Source organism: Bidens hawaiensis, unplaced genomic scaffold, assembly GCF_021521415.1.
Source record: "Bidens hawaiensis isolate Kalapana, Puna unplaced genomic scaffold, B.hawaiensis_p1.1 tig00063802_1, whole genome shotgun sequence".
NCBI classification, from domain to species: Eukaryota; Viridiplantae; Streptophyta; class Magnoliopsida; order Asterales; family Asteraceae; genus Bidens; species Bidens hawaiensis.
In genome coordinates, this window is record NW_027501417.1 from 1 (window position 1) to 26,084 (window position 26,084).

General features: G+C 43.5%; 1 protein-coding gene and 1 pseudogene across 1 annotated transcript; both read left to right on the forward strand.

Annotated features, from left to right (window-relative positions):
- The first annotated feature begins 187 nt into the window (after positions 1–187).
- LOC143604059 (ACT domain-containing protein ACR10 pseudogene) lies at positions 188–1,771 on the forward strand (annotated as a pseudogene).
- A 6,204-nt stretch (positions 1,772–7,975) lies between these two features.
- Positions 7,976–11,798, forward strand: LOC143604061 (serine/threonine protein phosphatase 2A 57 kDa regulatory subunit B' beta isoform-like). Its single transcript, XM_077080651.1, has 2 exons — positions 7,976–9,146; positions 11,291–11,798. Exons 1-2 carry the CDS (start codon positions 7,998–8,000, stop codon positions 11,588–11,590), a joined length of 1,449 nt encoding a protein of 482 aa, XP_076936766.1. The 5' UTR covers positions 7,976–7,997; the 3' UTR covers positions 11,591–11,798.
- The last annotated feature ends 14,286 nt before the right edge of the window (positions 11,799–26,084 follow it).

Here is a 26,084-nt window from a genome sequence, read left to right on the forward strand (position 1 = left end):
AAGAGTGAAAGTATCAACAACTCCTGATGGGATGGTGATGGATTTGTTTTTTGTTACCGATACCAGGTTGATTACCATTTTGACCCCTAGATAATCTGATTATCGGTTCCAAAACGAATATTTAAACGTGCAAAATCATACATTCATATAACAAATGTTACAGTATTTAAAATCATAATTTTTACAGGGAGCTTTTACACACGATGAAGCGAAAGCAGGACACACATGATCATCTGAAGGCAGTTTTAATGGATGCTATGATAAGTTGTGATATAGAAATGGTTGGTCCTGATTTCACAGCATGTTCTAACGGCCCACCGTCTTTTATTCCTCCTGCAATGACAGAACGAACGTTTAATCTCGAGTCGTTTGATGAAAGTCATGGAACCAAACACGGGCCGGGCCAGTCTGTGTCGGTCACAGTGGATAATTCTCTCAGTCCTGCTCATACGCTTGTCCAGATCGTTTGTCAGGATCACAAAGGGCTGTTGTATGATATTATGAGAACTTTAAAAGATTACAATATTCAGGTACTCATGATTTTAAAAAATTTAGGGGTGGTGTTTCTGACACAATATGAAAATAATCAGGTTTTAAGTTGCTATGTCTGACCTCTTTGATAAATAGGTCGGCCCGTTTAGCTCATTTAAGTAAACAGGAACCCGTTTAACACGTTTAGAACTATTGATGACTTTTAACACATATAAATATATGGGTCATGTTCAGTCAAACAGTTCAGCCGTCAACCCGACACGATTAACACCCCTAGCTAAAACAGTAATATCTTTCAAATATAGAATTCTTATCATATATTATTTATATGTAACAGATATCATACGGGCGATTTACAAGAAAAGATAGAAAATGCTGCGAGTTTGATTTGTTTATCGTGCAAGCGGATGGAAAGAAGATCATCGACCCGAGCAAACAAAGTTCACTAATATCGCGCATTAAAATGGAAGTGTCGCGCCCTCTTACAGTAGCATTGGTGAACCGCGGGCCAGACACCGAGCTGCTGGTTGCAAATCCTGTTGAACTATGTGGGAGGGGACGGCCTCTTGTATTTTATGACATTACACTTGCTCTCAAGATGCTTAATATGGCCATTTTTTCGGTATTTATTTCATTCTTCACAAATCACAATACATTCAGGGGCGTGTAAAAGAATCTGAATTCGAAACTGAACCCGAAATATTTGAAAGTTCGGATATCAAAATTTTAAGATTCGGATTTGGATAGTCATTTAGAAAATTTCAGACATCCAAATTATCCGAAATATTTTTTTCATTTAGGATAATTTTAGGATATTTTGGATAATTTTCGTATATGTGAAATAAGTTTGTTTAAAGTTTTTAAATATTTTTTATAAAAAACTATTAAATATTAAATAATTTTTTCTCATGAATATGGATATCTGTTTGGATATCCGGTTATGTAAATCTGAAATTTCGGATAAGAATTCGGATAGTGATATCAACTATGTGAATATTTCGGATATATATATTTTTTTAAAGAGTGTTATTTGTATATATTCTTGCAGGCTGAAATTTGCAGGCATTTGATTGGAGGGAGAGAATGGGAAGTTTACAGGGTGTTAATTGATGAAGGGGGCAAACTGCAGGGGCCAAATGGTAAATGTGAAGAAGCTGTTATGAAAATGTTAATGGGATGGGATATATCATGATGTTGATTTGGAGAAATGGAGTGTTTGGGTTTGATTGACTACAAGTTGATACAAAGATACAAGAGAGTTGGTTGGACCTTACCCGGCCCGGGCCCGGGACCAATTGTATAGTGTGAAGGGTCATTGTGAATGGGGTCAAAGTACATTACACAATATATAGTCATATAGAGGATGAAATTGAAATGGAAGTTCATGGTTGGAGATTCTTGATGTGTTATGAGTTTTACAATACATGTATCTTCTGATATTCCATCAAGGGGGTTCATCGAGTTGAGTCTTGCGTTATTCAGTTTATTCGGTTCGTTTTCATCTTTCTGATTTAATTGGTCTCAAATCCGAATAATGAACCCCCTAATTAAGTAATTCCCACTTAACAAGCATATATACATTTTAAACTTGAGTGACCGAACATATTTGTTGTTTGAACAAACCATGATTAGCACTTGACTCGAGTCTTGATTACAATGAACCGATTTCAGACCCTGACTCGAACTCTTAAACAGCTTGAGGTAAAGTCAAACCCTTGAATTGAACTTTCAACCTTCAATACTTGAAGATTGAACCTAATTAGAAAAACAATGGCAAAAAATAATAATAAACGTAATAATAATTATGCTAGAAATCTTTTCAATCTTCCTTTTACCACTAAAATAACCTTTTCTTATATTTTTAAATAATAATTATTTAAACATAGTGTCAAGTTATTGTTGAACTTTTTCTTGAACATGTCTTATCTCCATCTTAAGTGTTATTCAACAAATACGGAATTCATGATCATAAATTTTGATTTTATCCTTTATTGTTGTAAGTAGATATGGATATATGATAATGGAGAGCATTTGCTTTTCACCTTTATTAGTCTTTTGTTAATTATAACCCTTTGTCACTAAACAAAAGTTAATAAATTATTCTTTATTTTATTTAATTTAAGAAAAACTTATATGACTTTTAATAGTAATTAAACCACATTATAATTCTGAACAAAACCGGACTGACGTTGTAACATTTAAAATTTAAAATCTATAATAAGAATAACTTTTTTAGATACCTTTCTTCATATTCCTGACACCTTAAGAGTTAAGAATTTATAGTACTTTAATAAATTAAAGATCAAAGTAAGTTGTTTAAGAAAAAGAGAAAAAGTTGATAATGACAAATTTAATATTTTAACTTAGTTTCCTTGATAAATTACTTGAAAAATAAAACATGAACAACTAATAACCAAAATTTACACTTTCGAAACATCAAAAACTAACTATTGGTATGAACTTGATATTGCTAAGCAAATAAGTGACTATTGTAGGGGTATGGTACTAAAACCCGGTTCTACGACCCTAAATCTATTATGTTTGGCTTATTTCATTACATGGACTAATACGATGTTATTGGGCCGAGGGGGTTTTGTGGAGGTAACCCTAACTGGGCTAGGCCCATTAGGGTACCATGATGGTGGCCATGAGACTCTATATAAGGAGGTCTCCACCTCCTTATCATGGGTCATGCTCAGTAAGAGCCACCACCACTTTTTGTGTCTGTGAACAAGAATCCTCAGGATATCTTAGCAGTCGCCTCCACACCCCCGAAGCCATTGCAGGTCTCGACATTGCAGGTCGCCGGCGCAGCCGCAGAAGAAGAAGAAGATCAAGACGTGGTTCGTTCATCTCGAAAATCCGTGGAAACATCGTCATGGATCAGGTCAGATTCGTTTCGTGCTTCGACATTGGCGCCATCCGTGGGACGGCAACGAACTGCCCTTCGATCTTCATCTCGGCTGTCAGATCTCTCCCAAGAAAAACGCAGATCTGGAAGTTTACAGAAAAAGGCTTCAAAGCTTGTTCTATTTAAAGCTCAAAAAGATCCATAGATCTAAAAAGAGGCTTCCAGATCTGGGCAAGAAGGAAAATCCGTGATTCGAATGATCAGATCTCCGAATCTGTGAATCTGTGATTCAGGATCTCCGATCTGTGATGGTTTTAAATCTGCTCCGAATCTTCAGATCTGTCCAGATCTTATTTACAGATCTAGGTCTAGATTACAGACCTGGATTTTAGGTCTAAAGTTGCAGATCTGACTCTTAAATTGCAGATCCAGAAGTTACTAGACTTCCGCCGCCATGTACGCACGCCCGGGGGTTCTTACTCCGCAGCCGTGCATGTGCCGCCGCGGAAACCACCATCTGGGTTTTGCGCAAGAGACCTCCGCCATGCACACGCACTTGCGAGTCACCACTCTATCGCCTTGCATGCGCGCATCAGGCTACGCGCCAAAACTCCAAGGTTGGGAATCCTCCTAATATCCCATATGGCTACGCGCCAAACTTCAAGGTTGGGAATCCTCCTAATATCCCATATGGCTACGCGCCAAACTTCAAGGTTGGGAATCCTCCTAATATCCCATATGGCTACGCGCCAAACTTCAAGGTTGGGAATCCTCCTAATATCCCATATGGCTACGCGCCAAACTTCAAGGTTGGGAATCCTCCTAATATCCCATATGGCTACGCGCCAAACTTCAAGGTTGGGAATCCTCCTAATATCCCATATGGCTACGCGCCAAAACTTCAAGGTTGGGAATCCTCCTAATATCCCATATGGCTACGCGCCAAACTTCAAGGTTGGGAATCCTCCTAATATCCCATATGGCTACGCGCCAAACTTCAAGGTTGGGAATCCTCCTAATATCCCATATGGCTACGCGCCAAACTTCAAGGTTGGGAATCCACCTAATATCCCATATGGCTACGCGTCAAACTGCAAGGTTGGGAATCCTCCTAAGATCCCATATGGCTACACGCCAAACTTAGGGTTGGGAATCCTCATACCATATGTTCACGCTATCACATATGCTCACGCATATTACACATGCTTACGCATCACATGCTCGCACATGTCACAGTCTACACGCACGCGCACGCAACATCTGCGCGTGGCGCATAACACAAAACCAAAGTCTACGCGCACGTGCATGCAACATCTGCACGTGTGCGTGACATAAAGTAGCCCGTAAGTCGCCTCACGCGCTGGCTTTATTATTCACACAGCTCATAAGACGCCTCGCGCGCAAGCTGTTATTATTCTTACGGCCCCTAAGTCGCCTCACGCGCTGGCTTTATTATTCACAGCTCATAAGACGCCTCGCGCGCAAGCTGTTATTATTCTTACAGCCCGTAAGTCGCCTCACGCGCTGGCTTTATTATTCACACAGCTCATAAGACGCCTCGCGCGCAAGCTGTTATTATTCTTACGGCCCGTAAGTCGCCTCACGCGCTGGCTTTATTATTCACAGCTCATAAGACGCCTCGCGCGCAAGCTGTTATTATTCTTACAGCCCGTAAGTCGCCTCACGCGCTGGCTTTATTATTCACACAGCTCATAAGACGCCTCGCGCGTAAGCTGTTATTATTCTTACAGCCCGTAAGTCGCCTCACGCGCAGGCCTTTATTATTCACAGCTCATAAGACGCCTCGCGCGTAGGCATTATTATTCTCAAAGCTCGTAAGACGCCTCTCGCGCGCAGGCTTTTATTATTCTTAGCTCGTAAGACGCCTCATGCGCAGGCTTTATTATGCTACAGCTCGTAAGACGCCTCTCGCGCGCAGGCTTTATTATTCTTAGCTCGTAAGTCGCCACTCGCGCAGGCTCTATTATTACAGCTCGTAAGACGCCTCTCGCGCGCAGGCTTTTATTATTCTTAGCTCGTAAGACGCCTCATGCGGAGGCTTTATTATGCTACAGCTCGTAAGACGCCTCTCGCGTGCAGGCTTTATTATGCTACAGCTCGTAAGACGCCTCTCGCGCGCAGGCTTTTATTATTCTTAGCTCGTAAGACGCCTCTCGCGCGCAGGCTTTATTATTCTTAGCTCGTAAGTCGCCACTCGCGCAGGCTCTTTTATTACAGCTCGTAAGACGCCTCTCGCGCGCAGGCATTATTATTCACACAGCTCATAAAACGCCTCGCGCGCAAGCTGTTGTTACTCTTACTGCCCGTAAGTCGCCTCACGCGCAGGCATTATTATTCTCACAGCTCGTAAGACGCCTCTCGCGCGCAAGCTTTATTACTTTCACAGCTCGTAAGTCGCCTCACGCGCCAGCTCAATTATTATTCTTATAGCTTATAAGACGCCTCTCGCGCGCAGGCTTTTATTATTCTAAGCTCGTAAGACGCCTCTCGCGCGCAGGCATTTATTTTAGCTCGTAAGTCGCTTCTCGCGCCAGCTCCATTATTATTATAACTCGTAAGTCGCTTCTCGCGCCAGCTCCACTATTATTATAGCTCGTAAGTCGCCTCACGCGCGAGCTTCATTATTATTATAGCTTGTAAGTCGCCTCGCGCGCAGGCTTTTATTACAACATGTCACCATCATGAAGAAAGCCTCTCAAAACTCAGACAATAAAGACAAGGCCAAAGAAAAGGGAAAAAACCGCCTCACACCTTATAAAGTCCAGCGCTCCACCTAGACGCTTGCGCGCCCAGGAGCAACACTGGACTTGGGGGGGCTTGTAGGGGTATGGTACTAAAACCCGGTTCTACGACCCTAAATCTATTATGTTTGGCTTATTTCATTACATGGACTAATACGATGTTATTGGGCCGAGGGGGTTTTGTGGAGGTAACCCTAACTGGGCTAGGCCCATTAGGGTACCATGATGGTGGCCATGAGACTCTATATAAGGAGGTCTCCACCTCCTTATCATGGGTCATGCTCAGTAAGAGCCACCACCACTTTTTGTGTCTGTGAACAAGAAATCCTCAGGATATCTTAGCAGTCGCCTCCACACCCCCGAAGCCATTGCAGGTCTCGACATTGCAGGTCGCCGGCGCAGCCGCAGAAGAAGAAGAAGATCAAGACGTGGTTCGTTCATCTCGAAAATCCGTGGAAACATCGTCATGGATCAGGTCAGATTCGTTTCGTGCTTCGACAACTATGAAACGATTAAGGATCAAGTGCATTTGAGTTCGTATTTATAATTCGAATCTACAAAGCTACACATTAATAGAAAAAAGATGTTAAATATATTTTTAAATCTACTCTTACAATTTTTAAAAGACAAATTTCACAGATAGAAGCATAGCAAGTCGCTAAGCTCAACCAAAAATCCGAAAAAAAAAACCCAATTTCATAAAGCAAAAACAATTACAGATTAAAATTACACCACCTACTCATGTTGTGATAGTTCAACTTAATTCTATGCTTGATCCTTAAGAAACTCATGTCTCCTCGATAATACTAGCAAGAGAAGGCTTTTTGTTGTCGAACAACACCTCGTTGCGGGCCTTCACAATATATAAACATGCAGAAAGAGCAACTGCATGAACAACCTCATTTTTCACACGAGCCGCAAAGAGTGATCACAAGGTAAGATACTCCGAACATAAAATGTAAAATGAAAGAGATCATACACCACTTAGGCTTACTAACTAAAAACAACACTCAAGTTGCCATACCACACGAAACCAAAATATGTTAAGCAAATTTCCGTGTTCCATTACAAAGAGGTATAGCAAAAGTCCAAATTCAAAAACACATTTATTTAGATAAGAGCATCGTAGTTCGAGATTTGTCCCTGTTCAGCTCTCCAAACAAATATATTAAGTTTGTTTGAAACCCACCCAACCTACCCCAATGCAAAACAAACTCCGGTTTAATTGCCAACTTCCCATTAAACCAACTGTTACATTTAACTAAGAAAACGCCTTTAGTTTATAGTCATTACATCTACAACTAACTTTGATGATATTATTTTTTCACCTTCTATAAATACAACCACCGATTATAACTTAACTTCAAACGCTGGTCACCACATTCCGTTCTTCAATCGAAAGGGTGATCCCAAATGACCGGGTCATTGCAGTTAAAAATTATTTACTTAACTTCAAACACTGGTCTTCACATTATGTTCTTCAGTCGAGAGTGATTCCGAACGCTCTGGTCATTGGAGTTAAAAATAATAATAACTGAAATTATTTTATTCTTTTCAAAAACATATATCAATAAATTTCATCTTTTTCTCCCGCACTCACTCACTCTCTTTCTCTCTCATCTTCAAAATGGATCGCCACCAATCACCTCCGCCGGTCGCCAGCCGACCACCATCACACCACCGTCGCTCCGCCGCTACATCCCAAACCCACTTTTAAACAAGTACCCATTTCACTTTCTCTTAATATCTAATCATCAATTATTTATAATACCCATCTAGGGTTTTATTTCATTTTCACCCAATCTCAAAATTAACCATTAGTTTCACCCAATTAAGCCTACTAGTTTCACTGATCTGATTACTATATCATACAATTATCACCCAATTGCAATATGTTGAACAAATTAATCAAACGCGCACAAAAGAAACCCTCGAAACCAGATACTGATGTTTCCGGTAATGTTTCCGGCAATGCTTCCGGCAATGCTTCCGGCAATGCTTCCGGCAATGATGATGTTATTGTAAACCAATCGAAACCCGGAAATCTTTCGAGTAATGCTTCAAACCCTTTTGATAATTTGGGGATTGAAGCGTTACCCATGTTTCGAGATGTTCCGGTGAGCGAAAGACAGACTTTGTTTTCGAAAAAGTGCCGGGTTTGTTGTCACCAGTTTGATTCTACGGATACGTTGAAGTCGGTTAAGGAGAAGGAGATTAAAAGGTTGAATCTTGTTGAGCTTGTGGATTTCGTGCAGTCGGGCTCGGGGAAGATTAGTGAAAGTAATCAGGAGGAAATGGTTAAGATGGTTTCGGTTAACGTGTTTAGGTGTTTGCCGCCGAGCTCTCATGAGCATACCGGGTCGGAAAACGTTGAGGGAGATGAGGAGGAGACGTATCTTGATCCATCGTGGTCGCATTTGCAGCTTGTTTACGAGCTTTTGTTAAGGTATGTGGTGTCGTCGGACACGGACGCGAAAATTGCGAAACGGTTTATTAATCACTCGTTTGTGTTAAAGTTACTAGAAATGTTTGATTCTGAGGATCCGCGGGAAAGGGAGTATTTGAAAACTATTTTGCACCGGATTTATGGGAAGTTTATGGTGCACCGCCCGTTTATTAGGAAAGCAATTAATAATATCTTTTATAGGTTTATATATGAGACACAAAGGCATAATGGTATTGGTGAGTTTCTGGAAATACTTGGAAGTATTATTAATGGTTTTGCGTTACCGTTGAAGGAGGAACACAAGTTGTTTCTTATGCGGACGCTTGTGCCGCTGCATAAACCTAAATCGATTGGGATGTATCATCAGCAACTTTCTTACTGTATTATTCAGTTTGTAGAAAAAGATAACAAATTGGCGGATACGGTTATAAAGGGTATGCTTAAATATTGGCCGGTTACTAACTGCCAAAAGGAGACACTTCTTCTTGGAGAGCTTGAAGAAATATTGGAGGCGACACAGGCTGCTGAGTTTCAACGCTGTATGGTTCCTCTTTTTAGACAAATAGCTCGGTGTCTTAATAGCCCTCATTTTCAGGTCTGAGAATTCCTTTATCTTAATAACTTAATTTTTAATAATTTTGGAAATAAATTATGTTGTGTCGGGTCGTTAAAGTGTTATTAAATGGTTGCTTTTGTCATTTATATGTTTTTTTTCGGAGAATGAGGATTGCACGCTCAAGACTTTTTTGTCCTTAATTGTTGGAGCTTGGTTTTGAGGCATGATGTATTTTGCATGTTGTAGGGTCGAGGGTACTGCCATGTGGCATCCTTAATGATTTTGTTTTTATAGGCCGATGCAAAGTGAATGTTGATGCTTAATATGTTGTTTATGTTATGCTTAATCGATGGTTCATGTTAATTGACTGTCAATGGTTACCACCAGCGTTCATTATATGCTTATGTTGAACTGATGTTGGTGGTTAGTTTATGCTAACATTTATGGTAAATTGCTTATCTGTGATGTTAATTGAATATCAACGGTTCTTTATATATTAGTTATTAGTTTACATCGGTACACACATTCAATTGTAAATTTCTTATCTATGATTCGTTAATTGAATATCAACGGTTCTTTATATATTAGTTATTAGTTTACATCGGTACACACACTCAATTACATTGAAGAGTGGCTTTTTAATGATTTTGATAGTTAAGGTACATATGCATCTTCATCCATTTAGTGATTCGTTTTCTGTGTATACATACATGAAATTCCAACTTTTACTGGATACATGTATAAGTATTTACACACACACACACACTCTTGTTTTCATATGTGCATATACATTTCTACTCATGCCATGTGCATATGCGTAAATGATACATACACACATCTATATGTATTTATATGCAAGCATATGCCTAGATGTATACATACCTTTTGCATAATGTAGCGTCGATGGTGCTGCCATGTGACATGCTTATAGATTTTGTTTTATAGGCCATGCTAAATTGAACGCTGATGATGCTTATTATGCTAAACTTAATTGATGTTTCTCTTAACTAGTGCAGTAATGTTAACTAACTGCCAATGGTTACCATAGGTGTTAGTTACATGCGTCTAGTTATGTTTAGGGAATATATCACATAATAGTAACCAAGTTTCTTCACTGTTTGTTTTTTCTAACTATTAAAACCACTCAATTTTTAGCATTCCATTGTTGTGAATTTTTCTTTATGAATGTTAATATTACGTGAACATTGAACTTAATGGAACATATATGAAATTTGGTTACTTTTTTTCCCCAGTTCAAGGTAATTGTGAGGATTAGGTCATTCAAAACAATTATGAAAATTTCACAATGATGCAACAATAATGAAACTTGAGTGGCTTTTATAGCTAGAAAAAGTACGAGTAATTTAGTTACTATTTCATGATTTATATGTTTAACTGGTGTTCGTGATTAATTGATGTTAACATTTATGTTAAATTGCTTATTGATGGTGCCTTAATTGATTATGTAGAATTTGGGACCTTTTCTCCAATCCATGAATACGTTTTAACCTTTTGTTGAATAATTTCACTGGATCTGTTCCATCGTGATTTTGATTATCTGTGAACTATTGATGGTTTTTGTGCTGTGACTTTATTGTATGTGAGATTATTTTGGACAGTCTCATTACTTGAATTCACAAATTTTAAGCATCAATGGTTGCAAATGTTTGTGGGAAGAGGAGTTATGTGGATTTTGTAATAAATGCAGAACATTTACTTTTAATGATTTTTTGATGTATAAAATATTTACTATGAGTACAAACAAGACATAGCATGGAAAATGAAAATTGAGCCTGTAGATTCACACATAAATATGTCTGTATATGCACACAATACAGATGTATCTACAACACGAATAGATATTTACGCACACATACATATACATATGTGCATATACATTTCTACTTATGTTTGTGTGCATGATGCTTATACATGCATGATGTATACACAAGCACATGCTTGTTTAACTAATGAATTTTTATCCCGTTTCACTCATCCTCTCCAACTACAATTTTTATTGCTTTTGCATATTTTGAAAGTATGGTTATTGGTTAGAAATGTGATTTACTCATTTGCCAAATATGTACTAAAATTATTGTACTTTAATGGAACTTCATTCTCTTGTTTACAAGCTTATTATGTCATTTGTAAACATATTTATTCGGTCAAATTCTATATTTCAGACAGCCGAACGAGCTCTATTTTTATGGAACAACGAGCATATTATCAGCTTAATTGCTCAAAACCGCAATGTGATTTTACCATTAGTATTTGAAGCACTCAAGAACAATATTCAATCTCACTGGAATCCAGCAGTGCACGGATTAACAGTTAACGTGTGCAAAATGTTTCAAGAAATGGATGCAAAGTTGTTTGAGGAGTGCCAAAAGCAGTATGCTGAGAAGCGGGCCCACGTTGACGACGCAGCCAAGCAACGTGAGCTGACGTGGCAAAAACTTGATGCTGCTGCTGACCATTGTTAAGGTGAGAGATTGATGCACTGTTGTGTTGGATTTTTATTTTCTGTGGTTAAAGTTAATGATTGTTAGGCGAAAAACAAACTTTTGTAATTCTAGATAGCATATTAACATAAACATTTCCTGTTACAATATTTGATTTGTTCTTTCTTTTTAAAGAAATGTGTTAAAGTTTTGTGTGTTGGATTTATTTCTGGAAACTGTACATTTACTCGATCATCCATCGGTAGGATTATATTTAATTTATCGTACCAAAAGGTATCACAAGACATTGATGTGATGTGTTCAAACCTTGGTTTAAAAAAGTGCGAGGGACTCTTAAGACGTTTTAGCCTCAAACCCGAAGGTGTGTAACCCCTCGATCAATGATGTAGACTTGGCTCGGCAACAAGCGTGACAAAGTAATAGGGTCATGTCTAGTAGAAGGTCGAAATTGGTTCGAGTAAAGGAAAAGACAAATTTTAATCAAAATGGGCTTGAACCAACAGTATAAATATTTGGTAACATCGAAAGTTTTTCTGTAACCAGAAGTGACAAAATTTGGCCTGAAGCATTCTATCAACTTGGTCCGCAGTACGTTATATTTTTTATTTAACATATTCTTTTTATCTGGTATAATTATTTGACATCATTATTAGGCCGTTAAGTTTAATTACTTGAAGTTATATTTTGTATTGGTTCAATAATTTCTATTTAAAAAATAAAAAATCATTATAGCTACTTGCATTGAGCAAAACTGACGAGGTAGGTCCCAGCAGAGCCCAGTTGGACCCGCAAGACTCACCTTGAAGAGGGACGTCTGCGCAAGGACCAACTGGTTCCGCAGGACCCACCATGCTCAGAGATGATACGCGCAGTACGTCAGCTGTTCCCGCAGGGAAAGCCTCCCAATGGTGAAGTACCCCGCCTGTCCCCGCAGTTGCGGATACAAGCCATCAGGGAAGGCTACCCGCACTAATAGCAAGGCTACACGCACAAGGCACTAACTCTCAATAATTCAGTGTCACCTGAAGGAATGAGCAAGGCGGGAATACTCCCACCCAAATGAGCCAGTCCGTATGCTTCTGGAAGATCTTTTGTACTATACCTGCCAAAGTATGGACAAAATAGACAAGATCTGACCAAAGCAGCCCATGAACCAATCACAGGGTGACAGCTCACCGACAACAGTACGAGGAGGAGCATGCTCTAGTACTGTTTGTCACTATTAGCCGCTGCCTACTCACCAACCCTTGTCGTGGCACGCACATAGCCTGCAGTTGGTGGAAAGGGAACAGTACACAACCGGCCTTGTCACTATCAGCCGCTGCCTACCCACCAACCAGCATGGCACGTGCGTAGCCTATAGTTGGTAGAATAGGAATATTATACAGCTGGCTGTACCTGCTTGGAAACCTACCTTCGGCTATAAATACTCTAACACCTTGGAACGGTATGATCATCTTGTATCTTACCTTCATTAGCTATTTCTCTCAATATACACTTATATTCAGAGCAATCTAGTCTGATTCTCACGCCGGAGGGTGGTCACAAGGAGGAACCCCCCCCCCCTTCTCAGTGACGAGCTCACGGTGTCTGTTTTGCAGGTCATCTGAAGAACATCCTTCTTTGCCGAACCTAACCCTCGTGGGAAACATTACTTAACCCCCAGATTATCCATAATCTGCATGGGGTCACTTAGTGTTTCTTCATTGGTGCCATCCGTGCATAAAAGCTAGAACTAATTCTCAGTTTTTTCAAAACTTCTGAAAAAATGGTTAACGTTACTCCGGTCCCAAGGCCAGTAAGTGACCAAGAAACCCCGGTAACCACAACCCCAGCTACCGGCGGTTACACAAATTTTACGAACACTACCCCGGTTACCCAAGCCGGGGCAAGTGCAGTAAACAATATTTCACTGGGGTTCACTGATGCCCAGTTGGAGAAACAGACGAGGCTCCCTCGCCAAACACTCGATCAAGTTAAGGCGTGGGCCGAAGCACGTCAGAAGGAATTCCAAGCTGAGTTGGATGAACGCTTGCGTTCACTACAACAGGCTGACGAATTCGGAAGCACTCGACAACAGCTCAACATGAACAGTGAGTGCGAGTACTCGGACGATGATCGAGAGGAACCCGACACTGACGCGAACCCTCGCCATAGGGCGAAAGGGAAGCGTAAAGAAACGGACTTCCAACCAAGAAGGAATTTCGGAGAAACCTTCAAACCAAGGAACGCGGGGGGAAACCCACGCGACTTCTCCAAAACCTTTAGACCAACTGCTGCAAATGCGGGAACATCCAAGTTTGCAAGGGACATTGCGGAAGCAATCGCTCCGAGAAGTGCCAAACAGATGTCCAACATCGGCACTTATGATGGTCTATCCGACCCAGATGATCACTTGAACAGATTTATAGCGGGGGCAACCGTCAGTAACTGGACGGAACCCACGTGGTGTTATATGTTCCAGATGACGCTGGTTGGAGCGGCCAGGGCGTGGTTTGATCGTTTACCGGTCCACCACATCTATGATTGGGCGGACTTTCAACACAAGTTCAGCCAACACTTCAGTCAACAGAGGAAATATACTGAAGAGCAGTGGACGATCCTCAACTGCGTGAGAGAGGAAGATGAATCTTTACTAGACTTCATCACTCGCTTCAACTCCAAAAAGCTGAGTCTGGGCAACATAAGTGAAGATCTTGTTCGCGCCGCTTTCATCCAGGGCGCCGAATACCCAGAGCTTATCCGCACGTTGACGGGTAAGGACGGCATGCCATCCACATGGGATGCCATCATGACGGCGGCCAAGCGCTTTACCGAGACGGAAAAGCAACTGGGTAGGGATTTTCCCCAGAGTACACACCTCTACACGCAGAGGACCAGAGAAAACAATGTTCGGATCGCCCGGAAGAACAAAAAGAGGAAGCTAGGTATTTGGCAGTCAAGGGTAAACTTTGACACCTCATCCAGCTCTCGCCCTCTTGTTGGCGGAAGGGATAACACGCACCCTTCAAGCCGAAAACACCGGTGGACGCCACTCACCAAAAGCGTCACGGAGATATTTGCCACCGAAAAACTCCCATGGCCAAAAGCTCCAATGATCCGGCAGCGACCTAATGCGGATCAGAGCAAATCCTGTGACTTCCACGGGACAAAGGGTCACAATACAGAGGAGTGTACATCCTTGAAGGATATTGTTGAAACATTCGTCAAGGATGGAAGACTTGCACACCTTGTGGCATCAATCAAGAATGGAGGAAGGAATGATAACCGGTATAAAGGCAACGGACGAAAGCCCGTTGACATCAGCATCCACATGGTTCATGGCAACATCAGAGGAAGAAAAAGACGAACGACAGAACCATGCGAATGGAAGGAAGCTGAGGTGCGCTTCCCGCGAGTGCCAGGAGGACCCAGCAAGGAAGGCCCCATCGTCATCAAAAGCCAGCTGGGGCATTACATAACTTCCCGCACTCTTGCTGACAACGGCACCTCGTCAACGGTTATGTACAGGCAGTTCTTCGACAAGCTAGACGACGAAGACAAAGAACGCCTGGAAACGGTTTACGCCTCAATGGAAGGGTTCGACGGCAGCACAAACACCCCCTGGGTATCCTATCTTTCCCCGTCATTCTCACGGACGGGAAATACTCCCGCACAGAAGACGTGGACTTCGTCGTGATGAGGAAGCCACACCACACATACGACATTCTCTTCGGGAGAGACGGGATTGCAAGATTCAACGCCGTGGTATCTTCAGTCCACGGCATGATGGGATGGCCAACTGCTGAGGGTGTAGCGATGATCACCGGTATCCCCCAGGTATGCATCGCATCTGTCTCATCTAAACCCAAACCAAAGATGGCTAAACCAACCATCACCGAACCAGAAAAATGGGCCCTCAATGGCAAATACCCTGACCAGGCTGTTACCATTGGCCCAACAATCACTGATCCTACGCGCACCTTACTCAAACGCTTACTACAGAGAAACGCTGACATCTTCGCGTGGACACCAGCTGACATGACTGGTGTACCTCGAAGTAAAGCAGAGCATAAGCTCAAGTGTGACCCGGCTTTTACGCCAGTCATACAAAAGCGCAGAGTAATGGGGGCGGAACAGGCTAACGCGTGTAGAACCCAAGTCAAGGAACTCCTTGACGCGGGCATCGTACGCGTTAGTAGATATCAAACATGGGTTGCAAATCCCGTTATGGTACCGAAGGCTAACAAACAATGGTGCATGTGCATAGATTTCAAAGATTTAAACAAAGCATGCCCCAAAGATTGTTACCCGTTACCCGAAATTGACCTCAAAGTGGATTCATTAGCACTGTTTCGCCTTAAATGCTTCCTTGACGCATATAAGGGGTACCATCAAATCCACATGGCTGTAGATGATCAGGACAAAACCGCATTTCGGACGCCCGATGGCACATTTTGTTATCAAATGATGCCATTCGGACTTAAGAATGCAGGGTCCACATACCAACGCCTGATGGACAAAGAGTTTCATGCCCAAATTGGGAGAAACTTGGAAGTCTACATGGATGATTTGGTCATCAAAAGCCCTGAGCCAGAAGCGATGTTAAAAGACATCGAAGAAACTTTCAACACGCTCAGAAAGATAAACATGAAGCTCAACCCGAGCAAGTGTTCCTTTGGGATGGAAGAAGGGAAGTTCTTGGGAGTCATTGTTACTAAAGATGGCTTCAGAGCGAACCCTGAAAAGGTCGAAGCCATTATCCAAATGGAATCACCTACTACCATCAAGCAAGCCAAGACACTGAATGGATGCCTAGTCGCACTTAACCGCTTTTTGTCAAACCATGCGGATAGGTCGTTCCCATTCGTGTCAACATTGAGAAACTGTTTAAAGAAAACGCACTTCCGCTGGACACCAGAAGCGGAAGCAGCTTTTCAGGAAATTCGGTCACGCTTGATCGAACTCCCAACGCTCACAGCACCAGAAGCGGGGGAGGAATTAATCATATATCTTTCTGCCACAGATAGAGCAACCGAGGCAGTCCTGCTAGTAGAGCGAAAAGGTATCCAGATGCCTATTTACTATGTTAGCCGTGTCCTAACAGACGTAGAAACCCGGTACTCCACCCTGGAAAAACTAGTCTTAGCACTTGTACAGGCTTCACGCAGGCTAAGACGATATTTCCAAGGTCACCCAATCACCATTCTCACCAACTTCAAACTTGCAAACGTTCTAGGCAAACCCGAGTTATCGGGACGTCTAGCCAAATGGGCAATTGAGTTGGGGGAATATGCGATAAAGTACAAGCCAAGACCAGCCATAAAAGGCCAGGTCCTGGCCGAATTTATTGCAGAAGTCCCCGCTTCGCGGGAGAAAGAGTGCCAGGAGGAGGCTCAACCCTCCCCAGCACAGGACATCAATGATGTCTGGCGACTCTACACTGATGGAGCAGCCAGCAACGAGGGTTCAGGCGCAGGGTTGAAACTAACCAACCCAGCAGGCCAAGAATACACTTACGCTATTCGACTGGATTTTCCAAGTACGAATAACGAAGCCGAGTATGAGGCATTCTTGGCCAGGCTGAGAATTGCGCGTAAAATGGGAGTGAAAAACTTGGAAGCCCACGTGGATTCCATGTTAGTAGCCAACCAAATAAACGGAACGTACACGGCCGTGAACGACACAATGGCCCTGTACCTCGAACAAGCAAAAACCCTTATGCGCGATTTTAATGATTGTAAAGTCATACACGTCAAGCGTAGCGAAAACAAATCTGCGGATGCGTTAAGCAAGCTTGCATCATTAGCCTTCACCCATTTGGGAAATGACATCCGCATTGAACTCCTTGAAGCACCATCAGTCCCGCACAAGGAAATTTGTGTCATCCAAACCGGCACAGAAACGTGGATGACACCGATAATAAATTACCTTGCAGCGGGTATACTACCAGAGTCAAAAACACAGGCAAGAAAAATACGTTGTAAAGCATTAAACTATCAACTCATCGATGACATCCTTTACAGACGTAACTTTCTTGGCCCACTCTTAAGATGCGTGGACAACCAAGATGCTGACTACCTCCTAAGGGAAGTACACGAAGGCATCTGTGGAGTACACGCAGGTCCACGCGATGTTGTAGCTAAGCTAAACAACGCGGGATACTTTTGGCCGGGGATGCATACGGATGCGCTGGCATACATCAGAAAGTGTAGGTCTTGCCAGCTCTACGCACCCAACACGCATCGCCCGAAGAATGAACTTGTTCCAGTCACCTCTTCATGGCCATTTCAGAAGTGGGCCATCGATGTGACAGGCCCATTTCCTACAGCAGCAGGAAACGTTCAGTTCCTAGTGGTAGCCATCGACTACTTCACCAAGTGGATAGAAGCAAAACCCTTAGCCCAAACAACCGCAAAACATATTAAAAAAATTATTTGGGAATTTATTATTTGTCGTTTTGGCCTTCCACAGACTTTGGTGAGTGATAACGGCACCAACTTTGCTGACAAGAAGCTACAAAAGTGGCTGGAAGAACTTCAAATCACCCACACCTTTACCTCAGTGGCACACCCGCAAGGTAACGGTGAGGTGGAAAGAGCAAATAAAAGCATCGTCGAAGGCGTAAAGAAAAGACTCCTGGAACACAGATCCGGCTGGGTAGACGAAGTTCCACACGTCCTTTAGGCAAACAGAACGCTGAAAAAGGCCAGTACGGGAGAAACCCCGTTCAGCCTCACTTATGGCACTGAAGCCATGGTCCCAGTCGAAATTGGTTTGCCCTCACCAAGGGTCTTGATTCAGCCAGAAGACAATGATGCGGAAAGACGGTTAGACCTTATGCTAACCGAGGAACGCAGAGACTTAGCCGCAGCGCGTGAAGAAAACTACAAGCGACAAATGCAAAAGTACTACAACACGCGGGTAAAACTCTGCAACTTCAATGTAGGAGACTACATATTGCGTAACAACGAGGCTTCAAACCAAGAGCGCCCAGGAAAACTGGCACCGGTCTGGGAAGGACCGTACAGTATCAAAGAAGTTTTGGGAAAAGGCGCATACCGGCTCGAAAGGCTCGATGGCACTCCTATCCCAAGAACATGGAACGGAGCTCAATTACGCAAATGTTACATGTAGATCAATTCCAAACTTGTAAAGAAAAGGCCTAGAGCTACTTCTAATGGAAATGATTCTCCTTTCACATTGTGTTGATAGCCTTACCTTTATACTTACGAACTTCCCACGCTGATATGCCGGTATTCACCGCATAAATATGGGAAGAAGTAAGTCGTTGCGTGTGGAAGGCGGCAAAACCCGCATAAACACATAAAACGGTAAAAATTTCTAAGGAAAACCTTCACGCAGGTCAGCTATAGGTGAAGTTTGGTCATCCCAATAAATGAAAGTGACGGTCCTACCCGCACAATCATGATAGAGGAAACTGAACATTAACCTATTGGCAACCGCGCGTCGAAAGGTTAACTTATTCAAAACACTTAGAAAATTTCAAAGGAAAAGATGAGGAAAACTTCCACGCAGGCCAGATATAGTTAAAGTTTAGCCATCCTACTAAGTGAAAGTGACGGTCTTATCTGCACAATCACGAAAGAGGAAGCAAAACTTAAACTTATTATCTGCCACGTTGAAAAGTTAACTTATCTAAGTACTCAAGAAATTGTTAAGTTAAAACAAAATATGCGCGAAATAAACAAGGCAAGGCATTAACAAATAATCTTTATTCCATCAACATTCAAACATTACAAGAATTGCTGGGTACATACCCGCATAAAAGATTAGAAGTCTATACAAACAAAAATCTACTTTAATGGTGGAAAGGGATCTAAAGTATCAAGCTTCAGGACCACTCCCACTTGGACCCGCACCATCAGTAGAGTGTGTCGGTTCAAGGAAAGCTTTGAGGATAGCTAGCCCATCATCAGCAGCAGCAATCTGGTTTACCTTCTCCACCACCGGATGCAGGAAGGCGGCATACTGATTCACTGCTTGGTCATACGCAGCTTCAGTGTCCACATTGTAAAGAGGGAAGTTGGAAGGCGGAATGCCTTGTTCAACAAACCCTAGACCAAGCAGGAAGCCAGCCTTTTCTCCATCCTCATGAGAAGCGTTGAGGGCTGCGCTCATCGCATCGTCATATGATGTGTTCGTGAACACCCAATGCACAACCTAAAAAACAGAAGTATATCAAAAACTCTTCAAAGTGTAAGGAAAAGCGTAAAGAAATTGTGAAACTGCGCATACCTGCGACAACGCTTCTCGAAGAAGCCATTCCTTGGTAACCAGAGCCTCCTGGAGGGCAGCTTGAGCTTCATTACGGGCGCGTTCAGCTTCGTTCTTTGTAAGGTTGGCAAGCAACACATCTTTGGCTGCAGCCTCTTCGACGCCCTTTAGCTTACGCTCAGTGTGGTCAAGCACCCCCCTCTGGTCCAGGATCTCTTGGAGCTTCTTGGCATCTTCCATGGCCAAGGCATCATGAGCCTGCTGGAGCCCCTCTAATTTGGCTTTAAGTTCCTCATTCTCGATGCGTAGAGGCTCAGCAGCAGCTTCAGCCTTGGTGGCCCTCTCGGTTGCGTTCCGTGCAGTTTCCTTAGCCAACCGAAGCTGTTCATTAACAGCTTGGGCGGCCTTGGAACGGGCCTCGAGACGAGCCTGAACGTCAACCTCAAGGGCCTTGAAGGCCTTCTCCTTTTCCGCAGCAACGGCGGCAAGCTTCGCATTCTCCTCCCGGATAGCCCGCGGCTGAGCCACTTCAATGCTACGCGCCGTCTTTAACTTGTCGTTTTCACGACAAAGTAGCTCAACGCGAGGCTGCATCCGGGCGAGGAGGATTCGGAGCTCGTTGGACAGCCTACCTTCCTGGTAGCTGGCCATGGCCTCCCCCAGCGCACCGCTTGGGGCGGCGTGACGCGCCCATTCGACGCAGTCCTCAGCAGTCCGGAGGGTCGTTCCCTGGCGGATCTTCCACCGAGGAGCGTACACCTCGTTGGAATCACGAACTGCAATAAAACAAAAAACAGTTAAGAGAGAGAAATGATGAAAGGGATATAGGCCAAAATAACCCTACGCACCTGTAGGGTCGACAACAGGCCGATAGCCACCAAACCCATCACCTGAACCTAAGGGATATCCATCCAAAAGGTCAAGGAGACGGGAAGGAGGCAAGGATTGGCTAGACGCCCCAACCCCAAACGTACCTGAAGGACTGGCCGTAGTCGCAGGCGCCGGAGGAGACATGGAGGCTGCCGCGGTGGAAACCAACGGAGGTGAACTCACCGGAGGTGAACTCACAACCGTGGCCGCGGCTGCGGAAGAACCCGCGAGAGAAATCACCGCCGGCTCAGTGATAGATTCTGTGAAAATGGCACTGACGGCCGGCGGGGATAATGTTACAGCTGGAACAGTTGGCTCAACGGGACGAGGAACTGAACCAGTACTGCAAGCAGGCGTAGCCGCCTGGGTCATCGCCTCGGGTAGGTTGACCAAACCTACCTTCATGGGTCCAGAGCTGCTCCCTCCCGCTCCACTCTGGAATGCCGTAGCATCCACGCCTGCACGAAGACAAGATATATAAGTATAATAGCGGAAAGATATGAAGTTAAAGTTATGTACACTTACGAGTCTTTTTGAGCTTGAAGGTGCGAACAGGCGGGGACGAACCCGATGGAGCCGGCCTCTTCGTACTGGTCACCGTCGTCGTCCTGGGCTGCTCGGAGGTGACAGCCGTTTCAACCTCCGGAGCAGTGGTCTCAGCACCACCTGGGTTCCCCGCCGCCTCTTCACTCTCGGTCTCCGATTCAGACCGGTTCACCTGGTCGGCGGTGGAGGCTACCTTCGCCTTGCCCTTACCGCCAGCAGCCTTCTTCTTTCGCGCAAGGAAAGGACCATCTGCGGATTCCTCATCAGAAGATGACAAGATTAGAGGAATTCCGGCAGAGGTTTCAGCATTCAGAGGGCGAGGGTTAAATAGTCTTTTACCTGGTCGCGTGGCGCTCAGTATTTCGTGGCCTGGCGGGTAGGCCTCCACAAACCGATCCGCAGTCTGCGCAAGGATGGGCAACTCGTTCTCGTCAAGAGCGCGAGTACCCAACCGAGCGGGACCGTCAGCTTCCCGCGGATGCAGGAGGGACTGCAAGTCATTTCCCTCTGAAATAAAGAAGACGGAGCATACCGTAAGGGATAAAGTTCAAACCGTATTCAAGTACGATGGGAATCTGTGGCGCATTCGCCCCAGCATCCTTCCACACCCTGCTCATACCGAGCATCACCATCCTGGACTCCGTAAAGTGGTAAACCGGAGTCTGGATCCGGGAAATCTTGGAGAACCATTCCGCCTCCGGGTAGTTGGAGGCGTGAAGGCTGGGGAGAGCTCTCCCGTTCTTAAATGTCATCGCTATAGGGACGACACGGGCAGAGATGTAAAAGAACTCCCGCTTCCAAGACCGAAGACTGCGCTCGGTAGCGCAGATCTTCAAACCCTTGATCCGGGTGACCAGGGTGTACCAGCCTTGGATGCACCTCCAGGAGTAGAAGGTCATCAGGCGGTCGACGTGGGGATCCACGCCAAGAATGAGGCACACCCACTCAAAATGGCGGATCTTGACGATCGCCATTGGGTGTACCTCGGTCAGGTGCATACCGTGTCTATCCAGAACACGGTATACAAACTTCGTCAACGGGAACCTAAGATTCCCATAGACGAAGAAGGCGGCATATACCCCTATTTTGCCCTTGGGGGCATCGTACACCGTCTGGTGTGGCTCCGGAAACTCAGGCTCGAACGGCTCGAGCATGAACTTCCGGACGATGTACCGGTAAAGCTCGATGGGAAGAGCACACTGGCATTCGCCAGCAGTGCTCTTATCGTCCTTATCGGACGTAGACGTCGGGTTCTCGACATACAAGTCAGACTCCTTGACGGTAGCTTCTGGATCATGAGTAGACGACATGTTTTGGAGGTAAAGAACGATTTCAGGAGAATGCTCGACAGAAAGAGTATTCGCCGGAAATCGCTTAGAAGAAGAAGAAAGAAGTGAAAGTGTGGATTACCGTGAACCCTCTCCCCCTTTATATACTCATCGCAATGAATGCGATGAATTTAATGCGGAGGAGAGAGAAAAGAGCTGGTGCAATGAAACTATGACACGTGGATAAAGCAAGCTGGCAACAGCTGTTGACGGGACGCGCGCCGTAAAATCCGCACCCACGCGCCCGAAAAATCGCGCCCACGCGCCTGAAAAAGCGTCTGGAATGACCATATACTGTCACGTCGCCATAACTTCCTGCACGTCCTGACACTGTCAGAAGAAACCGTCGGACGACGTTTCAACAGTTTGGACTGTTCTTATCCTTTCACCAACTCTTCGAATTTCAAAAAGATTCAAAAAGATTCAAAAGTAAGCGGGACTATACCCCTTACCTTGGCAACCAAGTAACTTTAAGACATGTGCGAGTACAGTGTCAAGGCAAAACCCTTCACATACTTAGCACCCGCAGGGAATGGACGCCAAGAATACCTTGGAAGTAAGATAACTATAAGACGAGCGCGGGTACAGTGTCAAGGCGAAACCCTTCACATACTTAGCACTCGCAGGGAATTGAAACCAAGAAGGATCTTCTGGGCCATGCTTGCGGAAAGGGAAATAACATCCCCGCATAGCGGGAACGTTGAGAACTAGATTGTTTGAAGCTCCAGGATGGAATTGGTTCTTTAACATAATTGATCACTATGTTTAAAACTACCAAAACCTCGTGGAGAATCTACACAAGTGAAACTCAACGCTCCTGACTTGCGAGGAGGTTACACACCTACCCGCATCATACCCAAAGATCAAGCAGAAAAGTCGGGAATTTCTGCACGTGACATTAGGGAAACCGCGGGAAGAATCCCCACGGACAACCTTAAAAACTAAATCCTTTTCAAAACCCCTTGCTTAAGTCCAAAGTTCACCTCACTTATTAACAATTTATGAGAAGAACATTGGACTGGGGGGACTTGAAGAGGTAGGTCCTAGCAGAGCCCAGTTGGACCCGCAAGACTCACCTTGAAGAGGGACGTCTGCGCAAGGACCAACTGGTTCCGCAGGACCCACCATGCTCAGAGATGAAGACCTTACGCGCAGTACGCCAGCTGTTCCCGCAGGGAAAGCCCCCAATGGTGAAGTACCCCGCATGTCCCCGCAGCTGCGGATACAAGCCATCAGGGAAGGCTACCCGCACTAATAGCAAGGCTACACGCACAAGGCACTAACTCTCAATAATTCAGTGTCACCTGAAGGAATGAGCAAGGCGGGAATACTCCCGCCCAAATGAGCCAGTCCGTATGCTTATGGAAGATCTTTTGTACTATACCTGCCAAGGTATGGACAAAATAGACAAGATCTGACCAAAGCAGCCCATGAACCAATCACAGGGTGACAGCTCACCGACAACAGTACGAGGAGGAGCATGCTCTAGTACTGTTTGTCACTATTAGCCGCTGCCTACTCACCAACCCTTGTCGTGGCACGCACATAGCCTGCAGTTGGTGGAAAGGGAACAGTACACAGCCGGCCTTGTCACTATCAGCCGCTGCCTACCCACCAACCAGCATGGCACGTGCGTAGCCCATAGTTGGTAGAACAGGAATATTATACAGCTGGCTGTACCTGCTTGGAAACCTACCTTCGGCTATAAATACTCCAACACCTTGGAACGGTATGATCATCTTGTATCTTACCTTCATTAGCTATTTCTCTCAATATACACTTATATTCAGAGCAATCTAGTCTGATTCTCACGCCGGAGGGTGGTCACAAGGAGGAACCCCCCCTTCTCAGTGACGAGCTCACGGTGTCTGTTTTGCAGGTCATCTGAAGAACATCCTTCTTTGCCGGACCTAACCCTCGTGGGAAACATTACTTAACCCCCAGATTATCCATAACTGCCCGGGGTCACTTAGTGTTTCTTCAAAAATGTATATGGAATTACGGTACTAAAAAACTATGGTGTGGAGCTTAGTAGGAGTTAGTGTGGCAATAAATGGTAAAGTCATACTTTGACTTAGGGCCTAGAAGTGTGATCAATAGTTGGTACTTGTTTTGTAAATATATCAAAGCTATGAGTTGTTTTAGCGGAAGACTTCATTTATAATAAAATAATTATTTATTTAAAAAACTTCTCGGATAATAACTACCCGAGTGTTTGATTTACAAATCTTGTTTTAACCTGTTTACAATATTTCAATAATTAAAACTGAGCGGTCTTCATAAGCGAGCATCTAACTCCACGAGTGACTCTATTTCCTTATTACCTGTACTAAACTTGTTTCTTGAAATGTTGGGAAAAACACGTCCGTGATATGCAGGTGAATCGTAGACTCTAAAAACTTTTAAGAAATCTTTATTTGACAAGATAAATTTACTTGAACAACCTTAGCAGGAACGTCTCTTATTCCTAAGATTTATACCACTTGCCACACACACACAATTCAAAGGTTCTCTGACAACTGATGCCTATTGGAGAACCGGTTATGACTGCTTGTTCAGTTATGTTTGGATCCAGACACTTGTGTACTCGATCTGAGTTGCTTTATTTTCTATCTTGTATGTGAGAGATCACGTAATCTCTTATAAACATTTGATTGACTTTTTAAGATAAACAACATGTTTATCTTATTGATTGATTGTAAAAGGTTTAACGTAATCACTTTTGATTGTCTATTCTGAATGATGTAGTAATTTCGTTTGAAAACCTTTATGACTGAATGATGCTTGACCTATAATAAAATAGGTTTACATAAATATCCAAATCGTCTCTTGATCCGGCTACAGACCTTTAGTCTGGTTTTGATAGCTTTAAACCTTGATATATTATTTGTTTGAATAAAATATTTAGACATGTGGTCTTTCTGTTTATTTATCAATAATGGGCTATCTTTCTTTTTCATGAAAAAGCATTCATGCTATGTTTCTTCTTCAAGAAGGAACATCATTTGACTATAATCCTCGTATGTAAAGTCTTAAGTTTCTTAATCATGAAGAAACATTATTTTGACTACACCCTTCGTATGTACAAAGCTTATGTTTCTTAATCGTGAAGAAACAATATTTTAGCTATAATCTTTATATATATAAAGCTTATTATATATATATATATATATATTAAAAGAGAACTATCTTATGCATTATCTGTTGTACTTCTGGTTTTCTTTGTTGTACACATCATGGTTATGTTTTACGGGGTACACGTATTTGTTTCTTTACATCTGTTTGTATGTGTCCTTTACACCTGCTCTCTGCAGTTCTTTACACCGACTGGCATTTGTAAAGATGTTTTCTCTCTCTGCCATAACATTTTTCTATGAGAAAGTTCTCTCTATGTTCATGCAATCTAATGTTAGCTGTTGCAGGATTCCATATCTGAATCCTTGGAGGCGGTCGGATGTTGCCGGATTCCATATCTGAATCCTAGCTGGTGGTCGTCTGTTGCCGGATTCCAAATCTGAATCCTAGGTGGCGGAGGTAAGACGGTGATGCTACAC

Excerpts from the sequence above, each read along its gene's own strand:
- LOC143604061 (XM_077080651.1), top strand. The coding sequence starts at position 7,998 with ATGTTGAACAAATTAATCAAACGCGCACAAAAGAAACCCTCGAAACCA. Across the intron at positions 9,147-11,290 it reads TTAATAGCCCTCATTTTCAG|ACAGCCGAACGAGCTCTATT; the intron begins GTCTGAGAATTC and ends TCTATATTTCAG.